Genomic DNA, 22,596 nt, shown 5'->3' on the forward strand with positions numbered 1-22,596 from the left:
ACTTGAGAGGATGTCCTAACCCCCAGAAGCTGTGACCGTAACATTATTTGGAAAGAGGGGTTTTGCAAATGTTTTAAAGTTAAGAATTTCAAGATTTGAGCATATCCTAGATTTAAGGTCGGCCCCAAATGCCATGGCAGGTGTTTATGAGTGAGGCAGAGGAAGGTAGACGCCAAACACAGAGAAGAAGGTGATGTGAAGACGGGGGCAGAGATTGCAGTAGTGATGCACCCACAAGCCAAATGTATTAGTTTTCTAAGGCTTCTGTAATAACAAAGTACATCTGTCCCTCGGTGTCCTTGGTTCCACATGCAGTGGGGTTGATGGGTGACCCCCAAAAGATACATCTAAGCCCTAACCTGCGGAACCTAAGGATGTGACCTTATTTGGATACAGGGTTTTAAGAGCTTTTGCAGGTGTCATGAAGTTAAGGATTTTGAGATGAGATCTGGCTTTTCAATCCTGATACCATCCTGGCCAACACCCTTCTGGTCCTTGTGATAATTTCCATTTTCCAAATGTTGAGAGAGAACACAGAGATGAAGGAAGCTGCCCCAAAGCACATGAGACACAGCCTCTGCTATCAGCTCTTGTCATCGTATGTTCAATCATTCTGCAAAACTGGTCCATGGACTCCAAAGCATCCACATCATCTGTGTGCATTTGCTAAACATGATGACTACTGGTCTTCACTGTCATTTCTTCAGATTTTGTGAGCTCAGGGCTGTGGAAATGATTTAAACAAACACCCCAGGTAATTCTTACATACAGTTTGAGAACCATCTGATTAGGAGGGGAAAAAAAACGCCTCCCAAAGTGAAATAATAAGACTGAATGCCTGTAATCCCAGCACTTTGGGAGGCAGAGGTGGGAGCCCCAGGGGGTTCGAGAGCAGCCTGGCAACACGGTGAGACCTTGTCACTACAAAAAATTTTAAAATTAGCTGGATGTGGTGGCGTACGCTTACGGTTCCAGTTACTTGAAGGGCTGAGGTGGGAGGATCACTTGAGCCCAGGAGATCGAGGTGGCAGTGAGCTATGATTGTACCACTGCACTGCAGCCTGGGTGACAGAGGGAGACCCTGCATCAAAAAGATAAAGAAAGTGATGCAGAGACATAGGCGGAGATTGGAGTGATGTATCACAAGCTAAGTGTACTAGTTTTCTAGACTTCTGTAATAAAAAATACAGCTGCCCCTCAGTATTCTCTGGGGATTGCTTCCAAGACCCTGTGGATACTAAAATGCACAGATGAGTTCAAGACACTTCCATAAAATGGTGCGGTATTTGCACATAACCTATGCACATCCTCCCATAGACTTTATTTTTATTTATTTATTATTATTATTTGTTTCAGATGGAGTCTTGCTGTGTCACTCAGGCTGGAGTGCAGTGGCGCAATCTCAGCTCTGTCCGCCGGGTTCAAGTGATTCTCCTGCCTCAGTCTCCTGAGAAGCTGGGATTACAGGCACCTGCCACCATACCCGGTTATTTTTTGTGTTTTTAGTAGAGATGGGATTTTGCTATGTTGGCCAGGCTGGTCTCAAACTCCTGACCTCAAGTGATCTGCCTGCCTCGGCCTCCCAAAGTGCTCCCATATACTTTAAACCATCTCTAGCTTACTTATGATACCTAATACAAAGTGAATGAGAGGTAGTTGTTTTTTTTTAAAATTTGTATTATTTTTTATTACTTTTTTCAAATATTTTCTATTCGTGATTGGTTGAATCCTTACACGTAGAAACCACAAGTATAAAGGGCCGGCTGTGACACAAACTCAGATTAAACAACAGAAATTTACTCTCTCAAAGTTTTGCCAGCTAGAAGTCCAGGATCAGGATGTTCCAGCAGGCTTGGTTTCTTCTGAGAGTTGTGAGACGGAATCTATCCTATGCCTCTTGCCTAGATTCTGGTGCTTTTTTTTTTCTTTCTTTCTTTGAGACAGGTTCTTTCTGTGCTGCGCAAGATGGAGTATAGTCGGCTCACCGCCCACTAGCCTCTGAGCCAGTGAACTGACCCACTCGCAATCAGCTCTTTGCAACTTCTGCCTCTCAGTCATTAGCCGACCTCCCATCTCAGTCTCCCAAATAGCTGGGACTACAGGCGCAGGCCACCATGCTCAGCTAATTAACATTTTTTTTTTTGGTAGAGATGAAGTCTCATTACATTGCAGGCTAGCCTTGAACTGCTGGGCTCAAGCAATCTTCCCGCCTCAGCCTCCCAAGTAGCTGGGACTACAGGTGGGAGACACCTCACCTGGTTAGCTTGTTTTTTATTTTTATTTTTATTTATTTATTTATTTTTGAGAGGAAGTCTCGCTCTGTTGCCCAGGCTGGAGTACAGTGGCTCAATCTCGGCTCACTGTAACCTCCACTTCCCGGATTCAAGCCATTCTCCTGCCTCAGCCTCCTGAGTAGCTGAGATTACAGGCACACGCCACCACACCCAGCTAATTTTTGTATTTTTAGTAGAGACGGGGTTTCTCCATGTTGACCAGGCTGGTCTCGAACTCCTGACCTCTGTTGATCGGCCTGTCTCGGCCTCCCAAAGTGCTGGGAGTACAGGCGTGAGCCACAGTGCCCAGCCTATTTTTATTTTTTAGACAGGGTGTTGGTCTGTCACCCAGGCTGGAGTACAGTGGTGTGATCATAGCTTACCACAACCTGGAACTCCTGGGCTCAAGTGATCCTCCTGCCTCAGCCTCCCAAGTAGCTGGGACCATAGGTGTGCACCACCTCACCCTGCTCACTTTTTAATATTTTGTAAGGATGGGATCTTGCTATGTTGCCCAGGTTGGCCTCAAACTCCTGGGCTCAAGCAGTCCTCCTACCTCAGCCTCCCAAAGTGCTGAGATTACAAGCATGAGCCACTGTGCTTGACTGCTTCTGGTGCCTGACAATGACAATCTTTGGTGATTTGCTGACAGTCTGTGGCGTTCCTTGGCTTGTGGAAGCATCACTGCCACCTCTGCCTCCCTCATCACATGGTGTTCTTCCCATGTGAGCGTCTGCGTCCAAATTTCCCTTTTTCGTAAGGACACCAGTCATGTTGGACTATGGGTCCACCCTAGTCCAGTATGACCTCATCTTAACTTAAATAATTACATCTGCCATGATCCAGTATCCAAATAAGGACATGTTCCGAGGGGCTGAGGGTTAGGACTTCAATGTAGGAATGGAGGCTGTGGGGAGGACAAAATTACATCCTTAACACCAAGGAATGTTAAGGGTGGCAGCCGCCACCGGGAGCTAGGAGAGAGGCGTGGAAGGGAGTCTCCCCCAGAGCCTCCAAAAGGAGCCAACCCTGCCGATGCTTTAATTTCAGACTTCTGGCCTCCAGTACTGTGAGACAGTCCATTTCTGTGGTTTGAAGTCACTTGGTTTGTGGTAATGAGTTACAGCACCCTAACAAACTAACAAGCCAGCCCAGTGCAGGGCACATGTGGAGCGTATGATGAACAAGCTCCCATCTGTGCCCTGGGGAGGCTCATGCATGCTCTTCTAAGGTACATACGATCGAGCGGATCACTAGGGGAGCATTTCCTCTCCCCTAACCCCAGGTGCAGGGACTTCAGAGTAATGCCTACTAAATGACCCCCTACCTCTGTTGCTTGACAAAGGGAGGTGCAAGGGGGATAAAAGACTGTGAGGATGGGAGAGGGTGGGTCACACAGGAAGTGTCACGTCACTGTGGTTGCAGAGGACAGAGGAAACAACCCTGTCTCCAGCAGGTGGAAATGGTCATAATGTTAATGGTGGCCATGATGTATATGTTTTTATTTTATTTTACTTTGAGACAGGGTCTTGCTCTTACTGCCCAGGCTAGAGTTCATTGGCATGATCATGACTCACTGCAGCCTCGACCTCCCAGGCCCAGCCTCGATCCTCCTGCCTCAGCCTCCTGAGTCGCTGGGACTACAAGTGTGCGCCACCAATCCTGACTGCTTTTTGTGTTTTTTATTTTTTTATTTCTGTAGAGACACGGCTTCACCATGTTGCCCAGGCTGGTCTGGAACTCCTGGGCTCAAGTGATCCGCCTGCTTTGGCCTGAAGTGTTGGGGTTACAGGCATGAGCCACTGTGCCTGGCCAGCCGTGATACAGATGCTCAGCTCTGTGCTTCCTGTCTCATCTTCATGAGCTCCAGCCAAAAGATTCCCTCAGGTAGCTATTACTGCTCCCATGTTAAAAAAGAGAAAATTGACATTCAAAGAGGGAAATGACTTGTCTGAGATCACACAAGTAGTGACAGCTGGGATCTGAACACGACTACATTGTGATGTGCCGATAAATGTTTAACAACTGGCTCTCCAAAGGGAAAAATGTATGTCTGTGTATAAACACATATGTTTACAATAAATTTTGTAATTGTACTGATTATAAAGGATATGTACCACACACTTTACAAAGAATAATAATATAATCGAAAATTCTCTTTTTTGTAAATACCACACAATTATAACTTCAGGGTGACTTGCTATTTCTTGCAAAATCCAGTACCAGTTTTTATTTTTTGGGGGCTGGAGTCTCGCTCTGTTGCCCAGGCAACTTGTTAGGATGGTCTCTATTCTTAATGTCTAAATTCTACAAGAGGGATTTTTTTCCCCCATAGAGGCACCATTCAGGGTGAGCTGGATATTGTTAGGATTTGGGAGCCAACAGGGGCTATCATTTATTCTTGTTCTTTGACCCCATCATAGGCCATTGCCTCTTCTCTGTTTGCTGGTTCATGCAAGACCAGGAGCTCCCCCAGTAAGTGATCTGAAGGGTAATACCCATCCCCCGCAAGTCATGTCTCTCCCCATCCTCTTGCTCAGCCTCAGTCACAGGAACCACCCTGTGGTTGATTCATCCTGACGATTATTTGAGGTAGCTTAGGAATGGATGGTTGAGTTGTGAGTTGTCGAAACTCAGTCAAACTGGCTCAAGTTAAACCTGCTTGCTGGAAGAACACAAGGGAATTTAAAGGAAGCCAACTGCAGACAGTGTGTCTAGACCTTAGAGGAACCAGAACATTATCTGGTAGCTTCTCTCCCCGCCACCCTTGCAATCTGGGGCTGCATCATCTCTCACTTCCTCTCTGTTCAAATCCTCTGCTCCGTTCTCTCTCTGTGACTCTTTCTAGCAAATGATCCAGCTGGAGGGTGTTCTGGAGATTCTGCAAATTTGCAGTTGGTGTCAGAAGCGAGGGTGGTCTCGGACGGAGGCGGTGCCCCTAACTTTGTAGCAGGGCCCTATTTTACTGCACTCTCCTTCTGGGCCTCAGTTTCTCCATGTGTCAACATAGGAAGAACTCGCTGACTTCCTGGAGTTGGTGACCTAAGGGGTTCCTGGATTTGCAAGTATCCTGGTTAATTATAAAAGAGGTACAGAAGCAAAAAGTTTAGTTAAACCATCCTTTATTGAACCCTTTTGTATGCAGGGGGAAGGCAAGGATAACACAATGCCCTCCAGAAGCTCTGGGGTCAGTGGTATAGGTTAAATAAATGCATTGGATGCTGATGAGTAAAGCTTGCAGAGCTTCATGGGGGGTGTGCAGAAAAAACCATCATGGGAGTCCAGAGATGAGCTAGATTCCCAAGGACCACATCATGTCATCAAAACTCAGGAATCTCCCCTTGCACTGGAATGAAATCAGCCCTCATCACCCAGCTCCTCACCCAAAGACAGGTTCTGCTGTAGGTTAACTTTGGATGCTCCAGGCCACTCCTTCATCTCTCTTCTTTCCATTCATTCTCCTTTTCTCTTCTGTTTCTTGTTTATAATAAAATGATGGCTGGGCGCGGTGGCTCATGCCTGTAATCCCAACACTCTGGGAGGCTGAGGTGGGCAGGTCATCTGAGGTAGGGAGTTTGAGACCAGCCTGACCAACATGGAGAAACTCTGTCTCTACTAAAAATACAAAATGAGTCGGGTGTGATGCATGCCTGTAATCCCAGCTACTCTGGAGGCTGAGGCAGGCGAATCGCTTTAACCCTGTAGGTGGAGGTTGCAGGGAGCCGAGATCACGCCATTGCACTCTAACTTGGGCAACAAGAGTGAAACTCTGTCTTAAAATAAAATAAAATAAAATAAAAAAGATGTCTGTAATGGTAATTAAATGATTGCTTCAAGAGCTGGCAACAGAAATCTTCTTGATGGGGTGCTGTGGCTCACACCTGTAGTCCCAGCAGTTTGGGAGGCCGAGGCAGGCGGATCACAAGGTCAGGAATTCAAAACCAGCCTGGCCAATATGGCAAAACCCTGTCTCTACTAAAAATACAAAAAATTTAGCTGGGCATGGTGGCGTGTGCCTGTAGTCCCAGCTACCCTGGAGGCTGAGGCAGGAGAATCACTTGAACCCAGGAGGCAGAGGTTGCAGTGAGCTGAGATCGTGCCACTGCACTCCAGCCTGGGTGACAGAGTGATACTCTGCCTCAAAAAAAAAAAAGAGCTGGCACCAGAAATCTTCTTAAGGAGGATGCTATTATTGATAAATGACTTGAGTTGGGAAAGGAGACCTGAGGGATAGAGTCAGAGTCAAGAGTAGGATGGCTAAATTTCTCCGCGTTTAAAAAAAAAAAAAAAGAAATCTGAAGGTGAGGAGATAGGAGGGAGGGTGGACTTTTAAAAGGATGTCTTAAGTTCAACGGAAAGCTTTCATGTTTGTCTGTTGCTGGCCAGTTGCCTATTCTCACATTGCCAAGCTTCTTTCTGTAAAGCGTGTTTCATATTTAAATACCTTGTGCAGGTAGCTTTTCAGGAAATTGAGGGAAATGTCTTGAGTTCCTCTCTGGGTTAATTTCATTCAGGGCAGCAACCACCAGACATTGTATGAATTGGACTAACTCAGTTGAAGCAAGACTTAGAGCCACAGGTAAAAACATAGGCTCTGGGGGCCCTCCCTTGTGGGGAGGACAATCTGTTTCCCAAAATTTATGATGTAAAAGATTAGGCAATCAGGTAGACCTCAAGGGGATGAGGGGTCTCCAACTGACATCTCCATAACTTTATATTTTTACTGAGTTGTTGATCAATAAAGGCTGAGGACTTTATATAAAGTATCTTCTTTTTTTTTTTTTGAGCCGGAGTCTCACTCTGTCACCCAGGCTGGAGTGCAGTGGCGTTTTCTTGGCTCACTACAGCCTCTGCCTTCCGGGTTCAAGTGATTTTCCTGCCTCAGTCTCCTGAATAGCTGGGATTACAGGAGCCTGCCACTACGCCCAGCTAATTTTTGTATTTTTAGTAGAGACAGGGTTTCACCATGTTGGCCAGGCTGTTCTTGAACTCCTGACCTCTGGTGATCTGCCTGCCTCGGCCTCCCAAAGTGCTGGGATTACAGGTGTGAGCCACAGGACTTGGCATATATGAAGTATTTTCTTGTATATCTTGCCTGATTTTAGCCATACTCTTTCACACTTCTCCCTCCTCCTTCATTTACCTAGGATGACTACATAATTTATTTTTCATAGCAGGGCACTTTTCAGAATGGAAGTGGACACTACTCAGCATTATGCCAGAATGAGGGTATCGTTCACTACTCATAATTCAGGACTAATCATAATGGGTATATTCGGGTTCATTTCAGGCAAACTAGGATGCAGATGACAGCTTCTTCCTATCATTTCCCATCCTGACCACCCAAAGCTGAGGTCCAAAATCAAAAAAGAAGTCAATAATAAACTCATATCTGTTTATTCTCCCGAAATCAGGGGACATAAAGGCTTTTTTTCTGATGAGTGGGTAACCCCAAAATAAGCAGGAAATGCCTGTGGCTCAGCCTAACCCAAGGTGAGACAAAGCTGGAGCTGGGAGCTCGAAAGTGTCCCCAGCTCCCTCCTCACTTCGCCTGTAACTGCACCTCTGCAGAAGGTAAAGTAGAATTGGTAGCTGTGTCACTGGTTTGGGCTGAGTCCTCGGTTAGGGCCCTCTCCAGACTGGTGGGCAGAGAGTGGATCAGCCTCTCCCGGAAGTCCTGGCCCATGAAGACATAGAGCATCGGGTTGAGGCAGCTGTTGAAGAAGGCCAGGGCACTTGTCACATCCACTGCAATTCTAAGTTCTTTGGACAGGCCTTGTAATATGTTATGGAGTCTGACTGTGGCTATGAAGGCCACCACCTGATATGGGAACCAGCAGAGAAAAAAGGCAGCTACGACAAAGGAGAGGACCTGCAAGGGACGACTGGACTTAATTAAGCCTTGCTTGTGGATCTTGGTGGCAATAAGCCCATAACTGACAACGACGATGGACATGGGCACGCTGAAGCCAATGATGAACCGGATGATGCCTCTCACCGTCAACATGGCAATGGTCACCTTCATTTTCTCCACAGGGTCATTGGTCCAGGGTGAAAAGTCAAAAGTGCAGGCTACTGTCCCTGGCCCGAGTTTACCAGGTACTGTAGTCACACGAATGATAACTGGCAATGTGAGGAGCAGAGCCATCACCCAGGGCCCGATGATCACCTTCTTGGCCAGGCTCACGGTGCGGTGGTTCTGGGTCCAGACTGGATGCAGGACACAAATACAGCGGTCCAGAGCAATGAGGGCGATCAGGAAGACACTTCCAAACAAATTGATATCCACTATGCTAAAGATGAATTTGCACAGGAACCAACCGAAAGGCCAATGTCCTCTCATGACCTTCACGACCACTAAGAACGGCAAAGTGGAGGTGAAACAGAAGTCAGCCACAGCCAGGTTCAGGTAACTGATGGTGGTGACTGTGTGTCTCATCCGGAATCCAGCCACCCAGATCACAAGCCCGTTGCCCAGGACCCCGAGGACAAAGGTGACTGCAAATACCAGATAAGTGAAGATATCCAGGAAGAGATAGCCAGCAGCTATAGCAGGTGGCCCTCCAGAGATGTTCGTGGGGAGAGAGGAATTTGTCTCCATTTTGTCCACTCCTGAAATAGTGCAGTCATGGTCATTCCTCAGTTATGATCCTCCGCACCATTTCCCCATCCCCTCATTTCTGCCCCTGCCAGTTTTCCCACTGATAGCTTTCTCACCTTCCCCTAGAGCTCCCACAACAGCTGGAACATCTTCACCACTGTCCCTTACACATGTCCACATGTATACATTGGCAATCTTTTATTGTACCTGTTAGGCAAGATTACATCTTTTCTTTCTTTCTTTCTTTCTCTTTCCTTCCTTCCTTCCTTCCTTCCTTCCTTCCTTCCTTCCTTCCTTCCTTCCTTCCTTCCTTCCTTCCTTCCTTTCTTTCTTTCTTTCTTTCTTTCTTTCTTTCTTTCCTTCCTTCCTTCCTTCCTTCCTTCCTTCCTTCCTTCCTTCCTTCCTTTCTTTCTTTCTTTCTTTCTTTCTTTCTTTCTTTCTTTCTTTCTTTCTTTCTTCTTTTTTTCTTTCTTTCCTTCTTTCTTTTTCTTTTTTTTTTTTTGTGATGGAATATTGCTCTGTCATCCAGGCTGGAGTGCAGTGGCATGATCTCTCACTGCAACCTCTGCCTCCTGGGTTCAAGCGATTCTCCTGCCTCAGTGTCCCGAGTAGCTGGGACTACAGGTGTGCACCACCCCACACCCGGCTAATTTTTGTATATTTAGTAGAAGTGGGGTTTTGCCATGTTGGCCAGGCTGGTCTTGAACTGCCGACCTCAGGTGATCCACCTGCCGCAGCCTCCCAAAGTGCCGGGATTATAGACCTGAGCCACCGTGCGTGGCCAAGATTGCATCTTATGACACATCCTCATAATTGCTAACCTGCGAGCCCCTACCAGGGAGATTAAATGGCTAAGGAAATAGGGTCCTTGACCTCCAAGAGGAGAATATGGGGCCAAAGATGTACAGAGAAAACATGTATTCAAACAAAAATGTTCATAGAGACACTCCTCACTATAGCCAAAAGGTAGAAACAACCCAGATGTCCATCAACAGATGAATAGATAAACAAAATGTGGTTTATCCATCCAATGGAATATTATTCAGCCATAAGAAAGAATGAAGCACTGATATACGCTACAATGTGGATGAACCTTGAAAACATGACGCTAAACAAAAGAGGGCTGGGTGTGGTGGCTCACGCCTGTCATCCCAGAGCTTTGGGAAGCTGAGGTAGGAGGATTGCTTGAGCTCAGGAGTTCATGATCAGCCTGAGTCACATAGCAAGATCCTCATCTCTACAAAACAAAAAAATTAAATCAAATTAAATTAGCTGGATGCGGTGGCACACACCTGTAGTCCTAGCTACTCAGGAGGGTGAGATGGGAGGCTCATTTGAGCCCAGGAATTCAAGGTTAACAGTGTGCTATGATTGAGCCACTGCACTCCAGCCTGGGCAACAAAGCGAGACCCTGTCTCTAAAATGAAAGAAAAAAGAAAGGAAGGAAAGAAGGAAGAAAGGAAAGAAAGAAGGAAGGAAGGAGAGAAGGAAGGAAGACAACACCAGTCACATATTGTATGATTCCACTTGCATGAAATATCCAGAGTAGCCAAACTCACAGAGACGGAATGTGGATTAGTGATTGCCAGGGACTAGGGAAAGTAGGAGGTGGGGAATTATTGCTTAATGCTTATGCAGTTTTTGTTTGGTGTGATAAAAAAGTTCTGGAACTAGATAATGGTTATGGTTGCAGCACACTGTAAATGTACTTAATGCCATTGAATTGTACATTTAAATGATTAACTTTTTTGTTGTTGTTTGAGATGTGGTCTTGTTCTGTCGCCCAGGCTAGAGTGCAGTGGTGCAATCTTGGCTGACTGCAACCTCCACCTCCCGTGTTTAAGTGATTCTCCTGCCTCAGGCTCCTGAGTAGCTGGAATTACAGGCACTTGCCACCATGCCTGGTTAATTTTTATATTTTTGTAGAGATGGGTTTTCACCATGTTGGTCAGCCTAGTCTCAAACTCCTTGACCTCAGGTGATCTGCCCACCTTGGCCTGCCAAAGTGCTGAGATTATAGGGGTGAGCCACTGTGCCCAGCCTAAAATGCTTAACTTTTTGTTATGTGTATTTTACCATCAATTTAATAAAGAAAAAATAACAATGTATGATATCAGAAAATCAGTGGGTGACAGCTACAGTGACCTAGTGTCACACAAACGTGGACTAAGACTTTCTCTCACCCATGACTTTGCATAAGAACTATAAGATATGCAACTTCTTGGCCGGGCCCAGTGGCTCACGCCTGTAATCTCAGTACTTTGGGAGGCTAAGGTGGGCGGATCACGAGGTCAGCAGTTCGAGACCAGCCTGGCCAACATGGTGAAGCCCCGTCTCTACTAAAAATACAAAAATTAGCCAGGCATGGCGGCGGGCGCTTGTAGTCCCAGTTACTCCAGAGGCTGAGGCAGGAGAATCACTTGAACCTGGGAGGTGGAGATTGCAGTGAGCAGAGATTGCGCCATTGCACTCTAGCCTGGGTGACACAGCGAGACTCCGTTTCAAAAAAAAAAAGATATGCAATTTCTCCACTCCAAATTCTGCTCCCTCTCTCTCTTTAAGGTCATGAAATCTCCCTTTCCTCTCTCATCGTGGGAGGCAAGGCATAGTATTTGGTTAGTTTTCCAAGATAGGCCAAATGGATCCGTGAATGATAATAAACGATGGATAATCAAGTATTATATCCAATGGATTCTGTGCTACAAGAAGTCAGAACAACAGACTCCGTTTCCACTCTTGTCTCTGCGGTTACCTTGGCCAGATGGATGGGAGGTGCTTCTCCATCCATTGGATGGGCTCAGCACTCTTGGGGATGCAGAAGACCGTGATAGAAATAATAGTCCAAATATGTATTGGGTATGACATTTCATTAGATCAGGTATGCAAAGTGCATGTCAGGTTCTTGCCAAGAGCTGGTCTTCCCTTTTTTTTTTTTTTTTTTTTTTTTTGAGATGGAGTCTCTCTCTATCACCCAGGCTGGAGTGCAGTGGCATGATCTCAACTCACTGCAACCTCCGCCTCCCAGGTTCAAGCGATTCTCCTGTCTCAGCCTCTTGAGTAGCTGGGATTACAGGTGCATGCCACCATGCCTGGCTAATTTTTTTTAAATTGTATTTTAGTAGACATGTCATTTCATCATGCTGCCCAGGCTGGTCTCAAACTCCAGAGCTCAGGCAATCCACCTGCCTCAGCCTCCCAAAGTGCTAGGATTACAGGTGTGAGCCACTGTGCCCGGCCTGATCTTCTCTTCTAATGCTTGGAGGAGGCTTCCTCCAAAGTGTTACTATAAGGGTCACTTTCTTTATGGTACCCATTTTTCAGATGAGGAAAGTGAGACTTAGAGCATTTCAGTTAATTCCTTAAAGTCAACCGAAAACCCAGGCTGTCAAATTCCAGCAAAAGTCTCTTTCTGCCTCTGCCTTGCCACGCTACCGGCACGGAAGAGCTGTCTAATACACTAGTCACTCACCACATGTGGTTTTTAAGCACGTGAAATGTGGTTAGTCCAATTGGAGATGGGCTGCAGGAATAAAATACCCATCAGATTTCAAAGACTTAGTATGAAAAAAATATTGTGACCATCTCATTAATAGTTTTTATATTGACTACATGTTAAAATGATAATAATTTGGCTATGTAAGTTTACCTCAGATATTTTATTAAAATTAAGGTCACTTGTTTCTCTCCATCTTTTTAAACTGCCTACTTGACACTTTGAAATTACGTATTTGGCTCACATTTCTAATGAACTTTGATACTCTACAATCTCAGAAATAACTCAGACATGTCTCCCTCCCCTACCACCCATCTAACCACCAAAATACCCTGAGGACTGTTTGTCTTCAAGAATCTCTAAGGCAACCAGTTCAGAAGATTGTTGCAATGAATGAGGAAGATTCTGCAATAATGAGCCGGAACATACCAGAGAGGAAAACCTGTGCAATTTTGTCCAATTATGGTTCAAGGGAGAAATCCTGTGATTTGCAATGAACACAGACCATGGTGGCCGCCGTCGATGAAGCACTTTATACTTGTCAATCATCATTGTACCACATCCTCAACTTTCTTGCCTCTGATCTCAACAAGCACAGCATTGATTACACATCATCATCACTGTGTGACAGAAGAGGAAACTAGGAGCTTGGTGAGAAATGACCAGCCAATGTCTGCAAATTCATGAGAGGGCAGGGCTGTATTCTGCCGCTGGGTCCCACGCACCACGCAGAACCAGTGTCTTCATGTGGAGACTCATCACTGATCTGAAAGGTGACTGCTTCTGTATCACACTCATTTCCCCATGGCCCATCATAATCATTAGGGCTCTTTTGCTTTCTCCTGAAAGCTTCAAACCAAACATCCTTTCCCACCCCGACTCATGCCCTTAAACTGATGCTCTTGCCTCCTCCTCCACCAGATTCTCCTTCTGCCGGCTCCTGCATCACTGTTCTCTGCCTTCACCTCAGTGACCAGAAAACAACTGTTCCCATCCAAGAACTACCCTCTACTGGTCCCACAAAACTCATTCCCCCGTTTACTCAAGAACTTCCCTCCTTCGCTTATCCCCTCTCTCCCCTGCAGCATCATACTGTCTCTATATTCCATTATTCCCATCAGGACCCCAGTAAAGTCTAAAGCCTATTTGTTTATTTATTTATTTGAGATGGAGTCTCACTCTGTCACCCAGGCTGGAGTGCAGTGGGGCAATCTGAGCTCACTGCAACCTCCAGCTCCCATATTCAAGCAATTCTCCTGCCTCAGCCTCCCAAGTAGCTTGAATTACAGATGGCTACCACCACACTGTGCTAATTTTTGTATTTTTAATAGAGGTAAGGTTTCAACATGTTGGCCAGGCTGGTCTTGAACTCCTGACCTCAAGTTGTCCACCTGTCTTGGCCTCCCAAAGTGCTGGGATTACAGGCATGAGCCACCGTGCCCGGCCTGTCTAGAACCTCTTTAAAAAAATTATTCTTCAGCTCCACATCCTTCTTCAACCAAAGAGTCTATTGTGTTCACCAGTGTATTAAGTGTGTCTATGCCAAGCAACCCAGTCCCCCAGAATTTGTTTCTTACCCGGACTGTCCACCAGCTGTGGTTTTGCTCTGGGTAGTTCTAGGTCTGGGTCTTCTGGGGAGAGTGACTCAGGCTCTAATGATCTCAGCAAAACATACCCCAAGGAACAGGAGGAGGAGGGGTAAAGGAACTGAAATCAGCTGGGTAAGAGGAAATAGGAAATCAGAACTTCTGATGACCCCAAGAGTACATCAATATACTGTCTGCTTTAATGGCATTAGGACAGTGGGCTGGGTCTGTTTAGAAACTCATGTACCTGACTGTATTTCTCAAACTCAGTCCCTGTGGGATGCAGAGGTTCAATGCTCTCAACATCAAGGGCCAAGAAATCCAGGTGTCCAGGCCCCTGCTTCCTCCAAGGGTCAAGGTAAAGAAAGGAGCAAGTACTGTGGTGAGAGGAATCAGAGGGAAGCAATGAAAGGCAGAGAAGGAGTCGTGAGGGATGGAGACCGGAAACACAGACAGAGGTAAGGGAGGCAGGGAAGTTGAGACAGTTGGCAGGACAGCGCGTCCACACCCATGCACACCATCAAGATTAACCCCATAATCCTCTGATCTTGTGGAAGCTCATTTGTAGTCTTCTATTGCAAAGAAATAACTTTTTCTGAAATATTAAGCATCATTCCAAGGGTATCAGAGTGATATGGAGAAATACGGTAAGGCAGTTACAGAACCAGAGATAACGACACTGATTCTAAAAGCATTATTACCAAGACCTTGTTTCATTAAGGCTGTTTTGTTTTGTTTTTTTCTTTTAGAGATGGTATCCTGCTATGTTGCCAAGGCATGTTTCAGACGCCTGGGTTTAGTGATCCTCCTGCCTCAGCCTCCCCAAATGCTGGGATTACAGGCTTGAGCCAGGCTGTTTTTAATACTAAGAAATTTACAATTTACAATTACACCTCACAATGGCTTAAACTGGGGGTGTCCAATCTTTTGCATTCCCTGACCCACACTGTCTCTCATCACTCCCAGATGGGACTATCTAGTTGCAGGAAAACAAGCTCAGGGCTCCCAGGGATTCTACACCATTGTGAGTTGTGTAATTATTCGTTGAATATTACAATGTAATAATAATAATAGAAATAAAGTCTACAATAAATGCAATGTGCTTTAATCATCCTGAAACCATCCACCCTGCCACCCCCCAGTCTGTGGAAAAATTGTTATGAGACTGGCCCCTGGTGCCAAAAAGGTTGGGGACTGCTGCACTCCAGCATCCCACACGAGGAGAATGGGGATAAGATGGAGAATCACTGAACATCTTTAATCAGAAGGGTGATATGTTCATTTGTACCCTATAAACATTTGTGTTTGTATTTTATAAACATTTTCTTGGGATCATAACAACAGATGCGTTTTAGAAGGTTCCCAAGGTATGAAGGGTAACACATGAAGACGTATCTAGGAGTCACATGGAAGCCAGCATTTTGTAAGGGGATTAAAATAAAGGGAATGGCAGAGGACATCTTTATGCACGGAGGAGAAGGGCCCAGATATCAAGAGAAAACAAGAGACAAGGAACTCCACAGAGAGTAATTGCCAGAAACATTTGTAGGTCTTTTGAAGTCTGACTGTTCTTCCTAAAACGGGGCTTCTGGGATACCCCTGCCTGTTTCCCATGAGCCCTCTTTTCTAAAACACAAGTAGATTTTTTTCCTTGCTACAGAATGGCCCATGATTAGCACACTAGGTTGGGCAAAAACAGAACCAAGTGTATGTTCAAAGGTGACTATGGTGAAGAAAAAAAGGAAAGTCAAAATGGACTTCCACTTCTGTGTTTGCGTAAGGCTAAAAGGGAAGATGCCTTAGGGTTGACCGGATGGGGATATTGCTGTCTGTGCTGCAAAAATCCCTGACCCTTCTGGTAACTGAAACATCGGAAATGGCCTCGACGAGCAGTACAACCTCCCCGTAAAGCACTGGACTGAGGTGCTGAAGCTAGATTGCCTGGACTAGAATCCCAGGAACACTGTTCACTAGCTCCAGACAAGCCAGCCAATCCGGGGGTCTGAAACATTTCCCCCAACTTTTTTTTTTTTTTTTGAGACAGAGTCTCACTGTATCGCCCAGGCTGGAGTACAGTGGTGTGATCTTGGCTCACTGCAGCTTTGCCTCTTAGGTTCAAGCGATTTCCCTGCCTCAGCCTCTCCAGTAGCTGGGATTACAGGTGCCTGCCGCCACTCCTGGCTAATTTTTGTAATTTTTAAGTAGAGATGCGGTTTTGCCATGTTGACCAGGCTGGTCCTGAACTCCTGACCTCAAACAATCGATCGCCTTGGCCTCCCAAAGTGCTGGGATTACAGGAGGAAACCACTGCAATGGGCCACAAACATTTCCTATAATGGGCCAGAGAGTCAATATATTTCGTTTGGCAGGCCATGGGGTCTCCATCACAACTCCTTGGCTCTGCTGTTGTAGCCTGAAAACAGCCACAAGCAAAGTTGTAAACGATGAGCATGACTATGTGTCGATAAAACTTTATTTAAAACACTACAATTGATTTCATATAAGTTTTACATGGCACAAAATACCCTTCATTTGATTTTCTTTAGCTGGTAAGAAACATTAAAGCCATTCTTGGCTCTCAGGCCATAAAAAAACAAGTGGTGGACTAGATTTGACCCCTGATTTAACTGCACTGAGTCCCAGTCACTTCACCTGTGAATTGAGAGCAATGATACTTACAGAGGTGTTTTCTGGAGCAGAACAAATAAGATCAGTGATACAAAGCACTTGGCATGAATTCCAGTGCAATAGATATTATTGATATCTTAGTAATTACATAAACCTCTCTTTCTGCTGTTTCACATTCTCTGTGGTGAACCCATCCATGCTTAAAACTTGAACCACACCTCAGCTAACATTCACCAGATCCCTGTCTCTAGCTCAGACCTACCCTTGATGTCCAGACACATCATTTTGTGTTCCTGTTTCCTTTCAAACTCATCTCCAGCCTTTGTTCTCCTCACCTTCTCCCACAACTCCAAGGACTAAATTGTGTCACACTCCCCTTCAAATTCTTAGGTTGAAGCCCTAACCCCATGATATGGTTTGGTTGTGTCCCCACCCAGATCTCATCTTGAATTGTAGCTCCCGTAATTCCCACATGATGTGGGAGGAACTAGGTGGGAGATAATTGTTTCATGGGGGCAGTTTTCCCCCATAATGTTCTCATGGTAGTGAATATGGCTCACGAGATCTGACGATTTTATAAGGGGTTTCTCCTTTCACTCGGCTCTCATTCTCTTTTGCCTGCTGCCATGTAAGACGTCCCTTTGTTCTTCCTTTGCCTTCCGCCATGATTGTGAGGCCTCCCCAGCCATGTGGAACAGTGAGTCCATTAAACCTCTTCCCTTTATAAACTACCCAGTTTCAGGTATGCCATTATTAGCAGCATGAGAACTGACTAATACACCCCAGCACATCAGAATGTGACTGTATTTGGGGATACAACCTTTAAAGAGGTAGTTAGCTGAAACTGAGGTCATTAGGGTGTGCCCCAACTCAATATGACTGACATCCTTATGAAAAGAGGAGATCCAGACACAGACAGGCACAGAGGGAAAACTAGGTGAAAACATGAGGAGGAGGCGGTATCTACAAGCCAAGGAGAGAGGACTCAGGAGGAATCAACCCTGCTGACACCTTGATCTTATACTTCCAGCTGATAAAACTGTAAGAAAATATATTTCTATTGTTTTAGCCACCCAGTCAATGGTATTTTGTTATGGCAGCTCTAGCAAACTAAACATTCTGCTTCTTTTCATTGATTCTCATCTCAATGACAGCCCCCAAATCCACACAGTTACCTTGCTGCAACGGTTCTGAAGAAAATGGCCACAATATTCTTGGACACTCCCTCCACTGAGAGGAGGACAGGCATATTCTATCCCCTCTGCCCTGGAACCTGGGTAGGGTTGGGACTACTTTGACCGAAGAATATGGTAGAAGTGACTCCACATAGCTTTCAAGGCTAGGTCAAGAAAGGCTAGGAAGCATCTTCCAGTTCTCCTGGGACACGTGTTCTGGAGGAAGGCAGCCATTGTGTAGGGACTCTGATTCCCCTGAGACCACCATGCTGGAGAGGCTGCCTGTAGGCACTTGGGGCAATCCCAGCCTAGTTCAGCATTTGAGTCATCCCAACTCAGGCGTCTGACATGTGAATGAAGGAGCTCCAGATGACTTCAGTACCCAGTCTTCTAGTCACCCCCAAACCTTTGAGTTTTGGGTGGCAGAGACAAGCGTCTCCTCTGTGCCTTATCCTAATTCCCAACCCACATAATCCATGAACATAATGAAATGGTTGTTTTACATGCTATGATTTGGGTGGTTATACAGCAATCATGAATTATGAATGTGGGCTTCATAAAGACCCTTCATGCTTCCTCATTCTCCAGAACCATTTGGTCTCCAAGCACAGTCTACCAAGCCTGGAAATCGCTCCCTAAACTACCCCTCCTCTCTAGCACACTACTCCAGCACAGGCAACTATTCGACAAGTTCACCTTGATCTCTGGCAACTTCTTACCCTTTAAGATCTCTGCCTCCAACTGGGAACATTCTCAGAGCCATCCCTTTGCAGGAGGACTCTAGAACAATGTTTTTTGGAAGCATACATCTGACTAGTCACTCTCCTCTTTTCATAAGCTTTTCGTGTTCTTAAAGAGAAATTCCAAGTTCTTTTTGTAGCATTCAAGACCATCCAAGAAATTGCCTCTGCAATTTTAATTACAAACTTAATGCTCATTGCTGTCTCTCTCATCATCTCTGCTCCAGTAACCAAAAGTAACCTGCTTCTTTGTGACCCCTTTCCTGGGTGTTTTTACTCCCCTCTGACTAGAATGCATTATTTTTTCTCCTTTATCTGAGTCTTTAACACTCAGCCTAGATGTTCCCTCCTCCGGATATTGACTCTAGATCCGTGAATCTGAGTTAGTTGTTCCTTTTTAGGGGATCCCACAAGGAGCCAGGCATCTGCCTATCACTACATACTCCCACCCTATTGTAACTAAGCACTGCATTCTCACCCCTCTATTCAGGTGGTCCGCAGAGCCCATGCCTGATTGATCTCTATGTCTCCAGCAGCCAGCAAGGAAGCACCTCTTTAGAGACCTGCACCTATACAATATCTACCACCTCCTATTTCTTGATATGTGAACTCCATTGAGAGCAAATGAGTAACTGTAGGTTATGTGCCTTCTTCTTTTCTTTTTTTTGGACGGAGTCTCGCTCTGTCGCCCAGGCTGGATTTCAGTGGCGCAATCTCGGCTCACTGTAACCTCTGCCTCCTGGGTTCAAGTGATTCTGCCGCCTCAGCCTCCCAAGTAGTTGGGATTACAGGTGCCTACCACCATGCCCAGCTAACTTTTTTTTTGTATTTTTAGTAGAGGTGGGGTTTCACTATGTTGGCCAGGATGGTTTTGAACTCCTGACCTCAAGTGATCCACCCACCTCGGCCTCCCAAAGTGCTAGGATTACAGGTGACAGCCACAGCGCCCGGCCAGTAATGTGCCTTCTTTAGTTCTGTGAACCATTCTAACAAATTATCAAAACAGAGGAAGGGGTTATAAACATCCCCCCACCCCCGATTTACAGCCAGTCAGTCAGAAGTACAGGTGGCCACCTGGGACTTGAATTGGTGTCTGAAGTGAGGACAGTCTTGGGAGAGTAAACCCTTTAACTTGTGGGATCTGACACTAACTCCAGGTGGACAGCGTCAGAGCTGAATTGAATTGTGAGATACCCAGTGGCGTCCCCAGAGAATTGGAGAATTGCTTGATATGGAACAGACCCACACATTTGATGCCAGAAGGACTGCATAAGTCGAGAATTGAGTTTGACTTAACTATCATATTTGGGCTTTAATACATGGCTGAAACTCTTCTCACTTCAGTAATTGTTTCTTTCATTTTCGTGAAACTGAAGAAGGAAGGGCTGGACATTCAGGTTCCTTGACCCTTGACATTTGGAAGCATTAACTCTAGTCTCTCACAGAAAGCTAGAGATGAAGGAACATTCAGACACATAGGTTTCCAAGAAGATTCCACTAACAACATACCCAAGGTGTCTTCTGAAAATTATAAGATATCCTGAGTTTCTGTTAGGGGATTGGTTCCAGCTCCATTGTCCCTCCCCCGTCATTCAGTAGTCTCTGTAAAAGCCCTTAGAGCTTGTGTTACTCCACAGGAAGCCAAGAAACACACAGGAAGAGGAGCTTAGCTGCTGGTAAGTTGGGGACTGACAATTTAAAATTTATCGTTGGAACTCCTGTTCTCTGGCAAACACCTCCTAAATTCTAGAGCAGTGCTGTTAATGGAGTATCCACTTGCCGCAGGCAACTTTTGAGTGCTTATGTTTCTATCTTGATCTGAAATGTGCTTAGGTGTGAAATATACTTAGTGCAGTTTAATCACTAGTATGATCAAAATAATACAACTTATCTCGTTAATAACTTTAATTTTGGTTACATGTTCCAATGATTTTTTTTTATTTGTGGGGTTAAATGAAACATATTATTATAATTAATTTCCCCCAGTGATTTTATTTTTTTAATATGGCTACTAGAAAGTTGTAAGTCACGTGTGTGGCTAGCATTTAGGGCTTGCATTACCCCGTCTCTACTAAAAATACAGAAAACGACAACAACAAAAAATAGCCGGGCGTAGTGGTGGGAGCCTGTAATCCCAGCTACTCAGGAGGCTGAGGCAGGAGAATCGCTTGAATCCAGGAGGCGGAGGTTGCAGTGAGCCAAGATTGCGCCATTGCACTTCAGCCTGGGCGAGAAGAGTGAAACTCTACCTCAAAGATAAATAAATAAACATGTGAAGGAGCCAGGTGTGAGAAGCTTAAGAGGAAGAGCATGGTAGGCAGAAGGAACAGAGAAGGCAGAAGCCCTGAGATGACAATGAGTCACATGTTCAAGGAATCAGAGTCTGCTGTGGGTGGAGCACAGTGTGCCCCACGAGAGTGCAGAGATGAGATCTGAGGGATGCACAGGGTAGGTCCAGGGGTGCTTGAGGGAACTTAAGATAAGGGTAAGTTAGAAGTTTGGAAGCCATTGGAAGGTGTTGAAAATAACATCACAGGCCGGGCGCGGTGGCTCAAGCCTGTAATCCAAGCACTTTGGGAGGCCGAGACGGGCGCATCACGAGGTCAGGAGATCGAGACCATCCTGGCTAACATGGTGAAACCCTGTCTCTACTAAAAAACACAAAAAACTAGCCGGGCGAGGTGGCGGCGCCTGTAGTCCCAGCTACTTGGGAGGCTGAGGCAGGAGAATGGCGTGAATCTGGGAGGCAGAGCTTGCAGTGAGCTGAGATCCGGCCACTGCACTCCAGCCTGGGCGACAGAGCGAGACTCCATCTCAAAAAAAAAAAAAAAAGAAAAAATAACATCACCATTTTATTGGACTTTTTTTTTTTTTTGAGACAGAGTCTGCTCTGTCGTCCAGGCTGAAGTGCAGTAGTGCAATCTCGGCTCACTGCAAACTCTGCCTCTCAGGGTCAAGCGATTCTCCTGCCTCAGCCTCCCGGGTACCTGGGATTACAGGCTCCCACCATCACGCCCAGCTACTTTTTGTATTTTTAGTAGAGATGGGGTTTCATCATGTTGGGGTTTCATCATGTTGGGGTTTCATCATGTTGGGCAGGTTGGTTTCGAACCCCTGACCTCAGGTGATCCACCCACCTTGGCCTCCCAAAGTTCTGGGAGGCATGTCACCATGCTGGCCCTTATTGGGCGTTTTTTTTTTTTTTTTTTCTTTTTGAGACAGAGTTTTGCTCTTTTTGCCCAAGCTAGAGTGCAATGGCACAATCTGGGCTCACTGCAATCTCCGCCTCCCTCGTGCAAGCGATTCTCCTGCCTCAGCCTCCAAGCAGCTGGAATTACAGGCATGTGCTACCACGCCCGGTTACTTTTGTATTTTTAGTAGAGATGGGGTTTCTTCATGTTGGCCAGGTTGGTCTCGAACTCCCTACCTCCGGTGACCTGCCTGCCTCAAACTCCCAAAGTGCTGGGATTACAGGAGTGAGCCACTGTGCCTGGCCCTTTCTGAACTTTTAAAAAGCTCATTTGGTTTTCTTCTGGAGATTGGATTGTAGGGCAGGGAAAAGCAGGACCAGGAACAAGCTATTTGCAAAGTTGGTGCAAACATTCCTGCCTGACAGGACCATGGACACAGGTTGTGGAGATGGAGATGGCTCTGGTTGTGCATTCAGCAGGTTCTGCAGATAGAATTAATAGGACTTGGATGGCATTGTGGTGAGAGAAAGGAAAATGAAAAATAAGTTCTAGTTTGGAAGCTTTAACAACTGAATGTTTAAACTCAAATAGACACAAAATATTGGAAGAGTGGCAGGTTTGGGAGGATGAGACAATCAACTGTTTGGTTGAGCCACGTTAGGTTTGGAGTGTCTACGGGACTCCTGTGGGGAGAGGTTATATCAGACTGGAGCACCAGAGAGAAGCCAAGGCTGATAATTTAGATGAAAAGACAGCATGATATTTTAAGCCCTGAAACTGGATAACATCACCTGTAGAAAGACTATATAGAGATAAAAGAGGTGGGGAACAAGTAAAAGCTGCAGGCTACTCCTAAATTTAGAGTCAAACTTAGAGCAGAAAATACTAGCAAAGGGGACTGAAAAGAGA

The 22,596-nt window shown here is 45.6% G+C and overlaps 2 protein-coding genes and 1 long non-coding RNA gene across 24 annotated transcripts in view; 1 reads left to right on the forward strand and 2 right to left on the reverse strand.

Moving 5' to 3' along the window:
- Positions 1 to 22,596, forward strand: part of FPR2 (formyl peptide receptor 2) — a 37,015-nt gene that overhangs the window by 6,402 nt on the left and 8,017 nt on the right. For 8 of the 18 annotated variants that reach the window (XM_077981143.1, XM_077981136.1, XM_077981142.1 and 5 more), the window contains exons 3-4: positions 18,987 to 19,134; positions 19,654 to 20,172. The exons of the other annotated variants lie outside the window; for them this stretch is intronic. The gene's annotated coding sequence lies outside the window, so the exon portion shown is untranslated. The remainder of the gene's footprint in view (positions 1 to 18,986; positions 19,135 to 19,653; positions 20,173 to 22,596) is intronic. 18 annotated transcript variants of the gene reach the window in all.
- Positions 5,379 to 10,353, reverse strand: LOC144337278 (uncharacterized). The gene is made up of 2 exons (XR_013410134.1): positions 9,585 to 10,353; positions 5,379 to 5,859 (listed from the first exon to the last, which is right to left on the reverse strand). It is a non-coding gene; the product is annotated as an uncharacterized LOC144337278 (long non-coding RNA).
- On the reverse strand, positions 7,655 to 14,009 carry FPR1 (formyl peptide receptor 1). Of its 5 annotated transcripts, XM_077981158.1 has the most exons (3): positions 13,945 to 14,009; positions 12,344 to 12,394; positions 7,655 to 8,885 (listed from the first exon to the last, which is right to left on the reverse strand). In XM_077981158.1, the coding sequence occupies exon 3, from the start codon at positions 8,872 to 8,874 to the stop codon at positions 7,816 to 7,818; it is 1,059 nt and encodes a 352-aa protein (XP_077837284.1). In that variant the 5' UTR covers positions 8,875 to 8,885; positions 12,344 to 12,394; positions 13,945 to 14,009; the 3' UTR covers positions 7,655 to 7,815. The 5 variants fall into 5 exon arrangements, with proteins under 5 accessions (XP_077837284.1, XP_001116431.2, XP_077837281.1 ...); XM_001116431.5 differs by lacking the exon at positions 12,344 to 12,394; XM_077981155.1 differs by lacking the exons at positions 12,344 to 12,394; positions 13,945 to 14,009 and adding an exon at positions 11,419 to 11,577 and having other exon boundaries at positions 7,655 to 9,180.

The sequence above is a fragment of the Macaca mulatta genome, chromosome 19 (assembly GCF_049350105.2).
Source record: "Macaca mulatta isolate MMU2019108-1 chromosome 19, T2T-MMU8v2.0, whole genome shotgun sequence".
Lineage (NCBI taxonomy): Eukaryota > Metazoa > Chordata > Mammalia > Primates > Cercopithecidae > Macaca > Macaca mulatta.